The 12,732-nt window shown below is 27.9% G+C and overlaps 3 protein-coding genes across 3 annotated transcripts; 1 reads left to right on the top strand and 2 right to left on the bottom strand.

Annotated features, from left to right (window-relative positions):
- The first annotated feature begins 242 nt into the window (after window positions 1-242).
- waw (Translation factor waclaw) lies at window positions 243-2,732 on the top strand. Its single transcript, XM_017900079.1, is given in 8 exon segments — window positions 243-313; window positions 404-1,222; window positions 1,297-1,594; window positions 1,596-1,640; window positions 1,643-1,937; window positions 2,020-2,234; window positions 2,324-2,536; window positions 2,607-2,732. Coding segments are annotated over 8 exon segments (2,082 nt in total).
- Window positions 2,733-2,976: 244 nt separating this feature from the next.
- Window positions 2,977-3,712, bottom strand: MED21 (mediator complex subunit 21). Its single transcript, XM_017900080.1, has 3 exons — window positions 3,612-3,712; window positions 3,427-3,538; window positions 2,977-3,362 (listed from the first exon to the last, which is right to left on the bottom strand). The coding sequence occupies exons 1-3, from the start codon at window positions 3,651-3,653 to the stop codon at window positions 2,977-2,979; spliced, it is 540 nt and encodes a 179-aa protein (XP_017755569.1). The 5' UTR covers window positions 3,654-3,712.
- Window positions 3,713-5,146: 1,434 nt separating this feature from the next.
- Window positions 5,147-12,148, bottom strand: Set1 (SET domain containing 1). The gene is made up of 10 exons (XM_017900089.1): window positions 12,072-12,148; window positions 9,891-11,645; window positions 9,543-9,818; window positions 9,149-9,460; window positions 8,773-9,063; window positions 6,909-7,525; window positions 6,165-6,798; window positions 5,806-6,027; window positions 5,460-5,717; window positions 5,147-5,374 (listed from the first exon to the last, which is right to left on the bottom strand). Exons 2-10 carry the CDS (start codon window positions 11,613-11,615, stop codon window positions 5,201-5,203), a joined length of 4,509 nt encoding a protein of 1,502 aa, XP_017755578.1. The 5' UTR covers window positions 11,616-11,645; window positions 12,072-12,148; the 3' UTR covers window positions 5,147-5,200.
- Window positions 12,149-12,732: the final 584 nt, after the last annotated feature.

The following is a 12,732-nucleotide window of genomic DNA, read 5'->3' as shown; positions in this document are numbered from 1 at the left end:
GTTAACTAACGAAAGATATATGTAATTTTTCATTTAATTTATAATATTTGATGATTTATGACAAGTGATTAATTTGTAATAACTGACTTTCTTATTTATTTATATATACTGATTACGATATAATTTATATTTTGAATAAAGTTTGTATAATGATTTAAATCGAATTATACTATTCATTATGTATAAATAAAATTGAAAATAATAATTATACCTAATAAATAATTTATATTGTATAATTTATCATGAAATTAGAAAAATTTATTTATCATATGTGGCATCCTTACAAAAATTATATTTTTCAAACATGCATAAGGTTAGTATTAAATACTTTTCTCAAATATTATATGCTATAATGTTATACTTCAAATCCAAAATATTTTTAATTAAAAAATTTTAATTACAGCAAACATTTATATCATTTTAATAAAATTTACTGTACAAACTCTCAATCAGAAGTTATTAAAGAATATGAAATACCAATAGAAAATATACGTAATTTTAGTATTATAGCACATGTTGATCATGGCAAAAGCACACTTGCTGATAGACTTTTGGAATTAACAGGTGCAATAAAAAGCAATTCTGGTAAACAAGTGTTAGATAAGTTACAAGTTGAAAGGGAACGTGGAATTACAGTTAAAGCTCAAACAGCTTCCCTTAATTATATGTATAAAGAAACCAAATATCTTCTTAACTTAATAGATACACCTGGTCATGTTGATTTTTCTGCTGAAGTGTATCGTTCATTAGCTCCTTGTCAAGGAGTAATTTTAGTAATAGATGCAAATGATGGAATACAAGCTCAAACTGTGGCTAACTTTTACTTAGCCAAGAAACAAAATTTAATTATAATACCAGTGGTCAATAAAATAGATTTAAAATTTGCTAATCCTGATAGAGTGATAAATCAATTAGAAACATTATTTGACATAAAAAGCTCAGATGTTTTAAAAATATCTGCTAAATTAGGTACTGGAGTACCTAAAATTTTAGATGCCATAGTTGAAAAAATTCCACCCCCTGATGTATGCAGAAACAAACCATTTAGAGCATTGATATTTGATAGTTGGTATGATAAATATAAAGGATCTATTTTATTGATATATATTAAAGAAGGATTTTTGTCTTTAAAACAAAATATCACTTTAATGTATTCTAACAAATCTTATGAAGTTAGAAATCTTTCATTATTAAGACCTGCTGAAGAATATGTAAATAAATTGTAAATATAAATGTTAAAAAATAATACATTATTAATTGTATAATAGTATTCATATATTAATATATACATTCTAGATTTGCAGGTCAAATAGGATGTATTTCGTGTAACATAAGATCTTCCAAAGAAATATTTATTGGAGATACATTGCACATGAAAAATCATATCACAGAACCTTTATTAGGTTTTAAATCACCAAAACCAATGGTCTTTTCAGGTGTATATCCAATTGATCAATCACAATTTAAAACTCTGCAAATTGCTATTGAAAAATTAACATTAAATGATAGTAGTGTTTCTATAACATCTGAAACTAGGTACGTTTCTCAATATTTTACAAATCTATTAATAATTTAAATAAAAAAAAAGGTAAACATACAAAGTAATAGATGTATTTCGTGTGTACTTAATTTATCTAATTAAACATTTCATTTAACATGTTTTTATTTTAGTGTAGCTCTTGGACAAGGCTGGAGAATTGGATTTTTAGGTTTGTTACATATGGAAGTATTTATGCAACGACTTGAACAAGAATATAATGCATTATCAGTTGTTACAACACCTAGTGTTACATACCAAGCAAAAATTATTGGCAAAAAAAATATAAAAATATATAAAGGTGATATAATTTCATTCAATAATGCTGCAAATTTTCCTGATCCGCAAATTGTGGAGGAATTTTATGAACCTATGGTATTAGGAACTATCATAACACCAAGTAAATTTAAAGATTAAATTTTATACAATATAAATATAGTTAATAAAAGCAAAAAAATAAACACCTTTTAATTACATGTTAGCTGAATATTATGGTGCAGTAATATCTTTATGCATTGAAAGACGTGGAGTAGAACAATTAACAAAAGATATTGGGCATGGTAGAACATTGCTTCAATTTTTACTACCACTAAACGAAATTATTATTGATCTACATGATACACTAAAAAGTGTAACCTCAGGATATGGTACTTTTGATTATGAAGAACATGGTTATGAATCTACAAGTATTATAAAGGTAATTGCAGTTATTTTAATATGTTCAATTTTGTATTAAAATTCTACATAATATAGATAATCTATTATGTTAATAACTGTATACTACAGTTAAATATAGCTTTAAATGGTAAAGTAGTGGAAGAATTTAGTACTATTGTACATAGTAGCAAAGTTCGTAAAACAAGCAAACAGATATGTGAAAAATTGGTAAATATTCTCCCACGTCAATTATTTGAAATAGTAATTCAAGCAGTAGTTAATGGAAAAGTAATTGCAAGAGAAACATTAAAACCATACAAAAAAAATGTAACTGCAAAACTGGTAAAAATCGTTTTTCCATTGTATATTGTATATTATCACATATTTCTGTTATCAATATTTCTTATTTTAGTATGGTGGTGATGTTACTAGAAGAATGAAATTATTAGCTCAACAAACAGAAGGAAAAAAAAAGATGAAAATGATTGGAAAAATATGTGTACCACGAGAAACATTTATAAATGTTCTTAAGAAATAGTATAGGTACAAAAATCAGTATCATTTTATTTTTTTACATTTTAATGTAACTATATATCATTTCAAAGTAAAAATTATTAAATACATTATTTTTTATAAATAATGTTCATATTATTTATTCTACAATTATTAAATATTTTGCAAGATTTATATAATAATTTCAATATTTAGACAGGATGTATACACTATCAATACAATTTATTTTTTTTATAAATCTTTAAAAAAGTTGTTATAGTAAAAATATATCATTGATTTACAGAATTAGGTGAAGGATCTGACAACTGATGCGTGCTGTTTGTAGATACCGTATTTACAGAACTCACATTTTCTTGTTTGAAAGTTGAATTAGTGTTAAGGCTAATATTAATTACAGATGATGTTGCTGGATCTTGCATATCTAATTGACTTTGAGCAATATCTTGTAGAGCAGCTTGAATCCTTTGTAAAAGTGCTTCTCCTTGTTTTACAACTTCTTCTAGCTGTTCACCAGCTTCTTGGTTTTCTTGCTCAAGGCGACTAAGACTTGCAACTTGTACTTCTTGTGATGATTCTTCACTTGGTAAACTTTCTATTAAGGTATCAATATCCTTTGCACATCTTGCTATAAGAGTGGCAAATAAGGCTGCATAATCTAAAATATAAGTATTATTTATAGGAAAAATAAAAATGTTTAAAATTATTTATACATAAAGTACCTTCTTGAGGTTGATGTGGTTGTGGTGTCCCAACACGATCAAAACCAGGAAATTTACTAGGCGTTGAATATTGTTGTAAAATACCTACACTGTTACAAAAATGTTCTGCTTGCTACAATAATAAATCAAAATTACGTTTCTATACTGAAACAATTTATACATAGACAATTTTTATAATTAATTACTTGATTTATAGTATCTTGCAATTGTGTTAAACGATCTGCCATATTTTTCAAATATAACCCTTAAAATTATATTATTTTTACAATATAATAAATAACACTATCTCACATGTAACATCACTATGATCAAGTACTGTACTTAATTCCTTATTATGAAATATGTTTATAAGGTTTTCCACTCTGAGAAATTGATTTTTATGTCACAATTAAATTAACTAATTCCAATCTTAAAATTTGTCTGTTATGTTTTGATGGTTGGTTAGCATGTTGTTATAGAGGGATACTTTGAATTTATACTTCGAATTTCTAATGCTTTTAAACATATTTGTGATATAAAATAAATTTTCAAGTATAAAATAATAATCTTCAACTCCAAAAAATATTAGATGGTTAACCATCGTAATAAAAATGAGAAAAAATGCAATATTATTTTACTTTCATAATAGTATAAATTATAATATATATATGAAAAACGTTATATATTAATTTAGCAAAGTACAAATAAATTTATATTTCTTTAAAAAATCATTAAGTTATCAAAGTAAATATTAATCATTGTTAATATTTACAATACTAATACACTTCGTGTTATTTAATAAAAGAAATAAGTCGAATAATTATATATTATTAATATTTATATTTTATAATCATATATGTACTAATAATTGTATCAATATTTCAATAAAAAATGCTATGGTATATACTTTTTCATAAATTAAGTAATTTAAATTTTATTATTCCTAATGTAATATGTCTATGATGAAATTTTTCTTAGGTATTATAATGTCTTTAATGACTTTAAGTAATACTTTTTTTAAATATGAAGTATTTAAATATTAAGTTATATTTAATTAATAAATATTAAGTAAAAAATGAAAAGTTATAAAAACAAAATTTTGAAAGAGAAGAATAATTTTATAGTTTTAAACAATTATTTTTATATTTTAATGAATTATATGTCATTTAAGTAATCCTTTTAAAAATATTCTTTATTAGAAATTATAAGTATGAAAGTGATATATAGAATCGACATATTAGCAGTTACTACACGCTATGAACTGACGTTGCACGATGTACGTCATGTCACTGCACACAAGTGTGTAAAAAATGTCCCTAAGGTGTGTGTATATATATATATATATACACACACACACTGTAAAATATTTCATTTAAAAAACAGATATATAATTACTTAAAAATTACTTATATATTTACATTTACTCTTCAATTCAATTGACCTTGTTGAAAAGTGGAAATTTTTTTCATATCGACTGACATGAGCGCTTTTAAGAACTGTTATTTTATTTTTAACAGAAACATAATAGGAATAAAATCTTAATTACGTATATACAAAAACAATCGTAAATTATAAATATTATAACGATTTTCAAATTCATTTAGGTACTTAACATATCATAATCATGAAGAGGATTGTTAAAAAAGAAAAGGAATTCGTATTAACATAATTTAGCATTTTTCCATTGCATTTTATAAAATGTTTACATTAGGAAATATTTACAAAAATATGAGTAGGGTATGATGAAGTGTAGAAGACAGGAAAAAGGGATGAACAATATAGTTTTATGAACGATTCAATTAAGAGTACCCCGGCATTGAGGAGCTCCACATAGGCAAGGGATTTTATCATCCTCCAATGGAAATTTATAATCGTATGTAATTTCCTCATTAACTCCTATTGGTTGTTTACTATAGATTACAATTTTCTTTTGGCTTTCGATTGTAATTACTTTTGCATAACAATTAGGCTGAAAAACAAGAGAGTTTTAACAGTATAGATTGTTGTAAAAATTTATTTTATAAAAATGAAAGAAATACTATTATAATACTCACATTGCAGCTATGATTAATGAACCGTGCTAAATTTCCACATTTTGTTGCATCAATAATTGTGTCTAAATCAATACGAAAAAGATAGGAACTACCAATACCGGTAGCTTCATACTGGGACTCTCGTAAATCTGCAACAACTGGCCGCACCATTTGACCAACATATTCAATTACCATCTCATCTGCTGCAATTGGTTCCATGGCAAATAAACCCCAATCATGTATACCAGATTTAGCAAATTTCAATTGTTTTTTCCTAAACTATAGGACAAAATAAATAAGATAAAATATTTCGTACTGACTAAAATAATTTAGTACTAATAATGAAATAATATAACTAGAATCTTACTTTCAATTGATTAAACTTAAGAAGATCGCTGTCGGTATCTATACCGAAAGCTGTCAATAATCGACGTTGGTTACTCCGAGCTTCACGAGACAGAGCTTGCATTTTACCAGTTAAAGCTTTAGTATTGTTCTTTGGACCATTCATTGTTCCATCACCACTAGCATAAGAACCATTACTGTCTTCAACATCGTTACTTCGTTGTATACTTTGTGCATAATGATGCTATAAAAAGTAAATAATTTTAAAAAATTAAAAAATCAATAATTATTATGTCTTATATCAAATAATTTAAGATACTTCTTATTAAATTATTCCTTGTATTAACAGATAAACCAAATATTAAAATAAAAAGTTCATACCTTATGCTTAGCTTTTTCTCTTAGATCAACTTTATAGTATCCTTCTGTTCTTGCACTTCCACTTGTATGCAATCTCAATTCATCTCTCTTTCTTCGTTTTGCAGGACTCGGAATATCTGTTGGTGGATGATCAACCCAATGCGTATCATTTAACCAATAACCTTGACTATCATCGGCCAATAAAGCTTCGTAACTTCGTCTTAAATATTCCACATCTTCTGCATCTATTCCTCTGGTTAAAAATTCATACAAAATAGCCATTTCTGACATAAGATCACGTTCTTTATACGTGACCATTGGCTCTTCAACTTTTTTCGTAGATTTTTCATAAACATATTCATTTTCAATATTTTCTTTTTCTCCCTCATAATTTTGGTGAGCATGCATTTTAGTATATTTATTGTATTTTCGTTTTTCTACCTTGTGTGTTTTGTCTTTATTTTTAGATAATTTCATAATTTTCGAAGATTTAAGTTTTACAGGTTTTATTGGTGCAGGTGTACGAAGTACAGATTTTGCAATTTCTGATTGTGCTGGTGGTAGTGAATATGAATGCTCCATAAACACTTGTGTAGCTTGTGAATTTTTTGGGCTCTGTTGACCATTAAGTCGAAGATCAGCTTCAGCTTGATACCTAATTAATGCAAATCGGTATAATGTCACATCTTACATAAATTGGCGTAATACAAAACAATATGTATAACAAATATACTTTTAGTTTTATCTGTTTGAAATTTTACAAACCTTAATCTTCTAATTTCTAAGCTTTCTTCTTCTGAATCGGTAGTAGGTATCTCACTAAACATTTCAATCTTTTCTGATTCTTTTAATATAGGTTCATCATTAATATACTTAGCAGACATAGTTTGAAGTGCTCTAATAATATTTGGTTGTACAGGTCCCGGACTTCTATGTCTTATAATATTATCTTGGCCAGCTAATGTTATTAAAGCTTCTGCTGCAGAATTTTCCATTTTTTGCATATCACACGGTTCTTGTTTATCTGATGCTATTGAAATACCTTTTACTTTCTTCTGAATCTCATCTTCTACATTCTTTGTCTCCACATCTTCATCCACTGTTCGAACTTTTTCGAACTGTTCCTCATCAACAGGTTTATCATTTGTCTTCTCACTATCTTCTTTATCACTTTCATACTTCAGTGGAGAAGGTACAGGGCTAGCTTCATTATCACACTGAGGAAATTCATTTGAATTTATATCTTTTATTTTAATACTAGGTACTGGTGTTTCTCTACCAGTAGGTGTTGAACAATCTAATGATCTTTGAATTGCAAGTTCTGTTAAAATATCAGGATCTTCACTGTTACAAGCCAGGGGACGATGATCTGATATATGATTTATTTTTATAGAAAAATGCAAAAAATATAGTATGTACTGGTATATTTATAAAAGTAGTTATAATTCCTTATATTATTAATAAATTATTATATACCTCATCTTCAAAATTGCCAGAACATATTTCTTCATCAGAACTATCACTCGAACTGCTAGAAGATTCGCTGCAACTCATTTCCTCGCTACTACTTTCACTCGATGACGATGATGAGGAAGATGATGAAGAAACGCTTGGAAGAGATGTAATTGGTCTTTTAACTTTTTGCACTGGTGCTAAATCAAGATCACTGTTATCACTTCCTATAAGCTCTGTATCACCATGATCAGACTGACGACTATCTTCATCTGGTAATGGGCTTGGAGCTTTGATTTTGCGCTATAATATAAATATTAAAATTGTATCATTATATATTATATTATTTTAAATAAAACTGGTTCAGTAATAAAAATAATAATCTTACCCTGAAAGAAGGCATCTTTGGCATGCTGGCTCTAATACCCAAACCAAATCCATCATAATTAAATCCAAGTGGTGTTCCTTGTTCCAAAAGTAATGATAATCCTTGAGGTTTCTGTCCTTCTTCTTTATTACTGTTATTAACAATAGTATTTTCTCCTCCTTGATTTTGAATTTTCTCTGACTTCTTTTCATCCCACCATACTTCAAACAGTTTGAATGCAGTATTTTCAATCATTTTTTTATTAAAATCTTTTTTTAAAATTTGTTTTAATTCATTTACAACTCGATTTAATACACCATTAATGGTAGGACCCTAAATATTCAAAAATTAAATTACGTAATATTTACATTGATAAAAATTGATATATATTTAAAATTAAAAAATATATGTATACTTGTGGGTTATCTTTTGTAATATTATGATTTGCCATAGCATGAAGTCTTGATTGAAAAGATGGATAATAATTTGCTCCTTGATGATTTCCTACTGTCCCAGAAAATGATGTAGTATTTGGTTGATAATGACTTTGTAAATATGTTGTTCCATAAGGATATGGATATTGTGTTGGTCTTGGCCAATGGTACATATCACTAGTAGGATAATGAGTTAAATGTCCAGGATAACCAGCTCCTGGATATAACTGACTTGTAGGTTCTGTTTGAGCTATAACCTGTATATTTGAATAATAAAATATATAAATAACTATTTATTTTTATAGAAAAATGCAAAAAATATAGTATGTACTGGTATATTTATAAAAGTAGTTATAATTCCTTATATTATTAATAAATTATTATATACCTCATCTTCAAAATTGCCAGAACATATTTCTTCATCAGAACTATCACTCGAACTGCTAGAAGATTCGCTGCAACTCATTTCCTCGCTACTACTTTCACTCGATGACGATGATGAGGAAGATGATGAAGAAACGCTTGGAAGAGATGTAATTGGTCTTTTAACTTTTTGCACTGGTGCTAAATCAAGATCACTGTTATCACTTCCTATAAGCTCTGTATCACCATGATCAGACTGACGACTATCTTCATCTGGTAATGGGCTTGGAGCTTTGATTTTGCGCTATAATATAAATATTAAAATTGTATCATTATATATTATATTATTTTAAATAAAACTGGTTCAGTAATAAAAATAATAATCTTACCCTGAAAGAAGGCATCTTTGGCATGCTGGCTCTAATACCCAAACCAAATCCATCATAATTAAATCCAAGTGGTGTTCCTTGTTCCAAAAGTAATGATAATCCTTGAGGTTTCTGTCCTTCTTCTTTATTACTGTTATTAACAATAGTATTTTCTCCTCCTTGATTTTGAATTTTCTCTGACTTCTTTTCATCCCACCATACTTCAAACAGTTTGAATGCAGTATTTTCAATCATTTTTTTATTAAAATCTTTTTTTAAAATTTGTTTTAATTCATTTACAACTCGATTTAATACACCATTAATGGTAGGACCCTAAATATTCAAAAATTAAATTACGTAATATTTACATTGATAAAAATTGATATATATTTAAAATTAAAAAATATATGTATACTTGTGGGTTATCTTTTGTAATATTATGATTTGCCATAGCATGAAGTCTTGATTGAAAAGATGGATAATAATTTGCTCCTTGATGATTTCCTACTGTCCCAGAAAATGATGTAGTATTTGGTTGATAATGACTTTGTAAATATGTTGTTCCATAAGGATATGGATATTGTGTTGGTCTTGGCCAATGGTACATATCACTAGTAGGATAATGAGTTAAATGTCCAGGATAACCAGCTCCTGGATATAACTGACTTGTAGGTTCTGTTTGAGCTATAACCTGTATATTTGAATAATAAAATATATAAATAACTAATTATATTCATTCAAGACTATTCAAGGCTATAAGTACCTCTTCAATTTTTTCATCCCCTGAACTTAATGGACTTAATGACATTCTATCATCATCAGGTGGTGGTGGAGGTGGTGGTTCCTTTGGTGGTTCTGGTTCAATTTCATCTGGTGCTGGACTATAACTTCCCAATAATGCCTCATCTTCACTTGAACTTATAACACTACCTAAATCTTCATTAACAGAAAATTGGTTGATGTTATTCTCGTGCACTTTCCACCGTTCTTTATTCCGTTCCCTCATCTTTTCGAAACACGATTTGTATGTTTCATGCGATAGAAAAGGACTTGGTGGTTCCGAGAGCATTTCATTATCTGCATTGACAGACCTTTTTTCATCTTCAGAATCACTACCAAACTGTAAGAAAGGTGGTGCCATTCCCCCTGCTTTATCCTTTAATAACATGGCAATTCTAGTATCCAAATCTAATGTTTTCCGAGTTTCTATAGGTGAATCTCGTGATGAATTTTTTGCAACATTTTGATTTTCTTTTTCTTTCTTAGGTGTGTGATGTATTTTTACATTAGAAGCCTTAGAAATTGGAACTGTGTTAGAATTAGGATTATCTAAATTTGTTCCATGTTGAACAGGCCACATAGAAGATGATGCATAACCTGTTGCCCCTGTATTATTTCCCCACCATAGATTTGAATTTTGCTGCATTGTAAGATTCTGTGATACATTTTGTGACATATTTGCTAAGTAATTATTAGGAGGTTGATGATGATAACTACTGTAATAGAAATCATAATTCGTAGCTGGTGTAGAATTTTGAGAATAATTACTAGAATAATTTAGTTCACTAGGTGCAGTACCATAGCCTAAATCACTTCCTGCACTGCCACTGGGAGTAGGATAATCTCTATATTTATTGTATCTTGAGTTTTCTATATATGTATCTCTCGATTTCTCTATATTAGATACTATCTTTTTATTACTTCTGAAATCATCTCTTTCTTCAGTAATAATTTTTTCGATCGGAGTTTGCTTTTCTTGCTCATTTTCAGATTTTATTTCTTTCTCAATTTTCTTTTCTGGTTTCTTCTCTGTAGTTAATTCATCATAGATCTTTTTACACTCTTCCCCAAATGCATCAAGAAATACTCTTAACACTTTACCCATCACAGATGTATTGTTTAATTTTTCTACACAAGCTTTCGAAGCTTTCGTACTTTCAAATACTACTCTTGCAATTCCAAGATGCTTGTTAGTTATAGGATGATAATAAACAGTAAGTTCTTCTACAGCTCCAAATTTTTGAACCATATCTGATAAAAAAGTTTTATCAATATTATCATTCAAATGACAAAATGTCACTTCAAGTGGGGGAGGTTCACCACAGTAATTAGAGTCAATTTTAAATCTAGGTACAGGTAAGTCAAGTTGTTCTAAACGAGTCCAAATTCTTGTTAACTGTGATCTGGGATCTCGAGGTTGAACTTCAGGATAAGTTGGATCTCCTGGTACCATACCATCATATCTGTATAATTTTGTTGCACCCTTTACCAAAAATGGGTCAACTAATAATTTATAATTTCTTGGCTTCTGAGATGTTTGAACTACAGGTATATCTTTTTGTAAGTGCAATGCATGGGTATGGCTATGTTTTGATGACTGACTTGAATTCTGAGATACACTTTGTACATTTCCATGTGAATGACGATGACGATGCGAGTGTGCATGCGAATGTCCATGTCCATGCCCATGTCTCTCCATTCCGTTCATTGCCTCCAAGCATTATCCACTCATAAATTGCTGCAAATAAAATTGACTGCTGTAAGTTGTATCATATAAAAGTTATATTGTAAATCAGAATTTATAATATAAAAAAATAAACATTTTTAAAATATAATAATTAAATGCAATACAATAATTAAGTACATAAATAATGTGTTTATGCAATTGTATAACTTAATCAAGTATATAAATAATTATAATTGACTGTTATATGTGTAAGATATAAACATTAAATTCTAATATATCATTTTAATATATAAAATTATAAAGCCACCAGATATTTTCAAAACTAAAATTATAAATATATAAACAAATAAAATTAAATTATCAAATTGCACTTCTTAAAATAAAATATACAAAACTTATATGTTAATAAAATAAATATTATCTATTAATATAAAATTTAATATATATTAGAAAAATTTTCTCTTACTTTTAACTTACATCCAGTTTGTTTTTGTTTTTCTAACAAGTTGCTTTACTTGTTAATGTAAGAAATTCATATTTCAATCAAACATAACCTCAAACATTTCGAAGTTTTTAGGTTGGACTTTAATGGAAAGAAATGATATGACAATCATTTCGTAAAAAAAATTCTTTGTACCACGTTCTTTAAATTTATTTTCTTCTACGAACTCCAAATAAGTGGAGACTCTTTTTGTAGAAAGCACAATCCTTAAATTTTATACAAGTATGCTCCGGTTTTTTCAAAAACTTGTAATTTTTCAACTTGCCCGTATAATGTCGTATTTACTATATGGACATCATTTATACATCAGCCTTGATACTTGACTTTTCTTTATTCTTCGTTCATCTTTCTTCGTGAAAAATATACAGGTTTATTGATACTAGCTCTCTGATACACCAACGCAAAACTACCTCAATGTTTGACTGTTAAGCACAACGCACTGCGCCCTGATTTTCCTAACTTTTCACAACTAATAATCAGTAATACAAACAATGGTACGCAAACTAACTAATTCAGTGAAACTTATTTCACTTTAACTTAATATGTAGAATACATTTACTGTATTTTAACAAATTCATAGCTTTAATAAAACTGTGCGAACAGATTCAGATGACGCCATCCTTGTTATAAAGAACA

The sequence above is a fragment of the Eufriesea mexicana genome, unplaced genomic scaffold (genome assembly GCF_001483705.2).
Source record: "Eufriesea mexicana isolate 0111107269 unplaced genomic scaffold, ASM148370v2 scaffold996, whole genome shotgun sequence".
Classification (NCBI taxonomy): domain Eukaryota; kingdom Metazoa; phylum Arthropoda; class Insecta; order Hymenoptera; family Apidae; genus Eufriesea; species Eufriesea mexicana.
The sequence above is the reverse complement of the archived record's forward strand: the minus strand, read 5'-3'. Positions and strand labels throughout refer to the sequence as shown.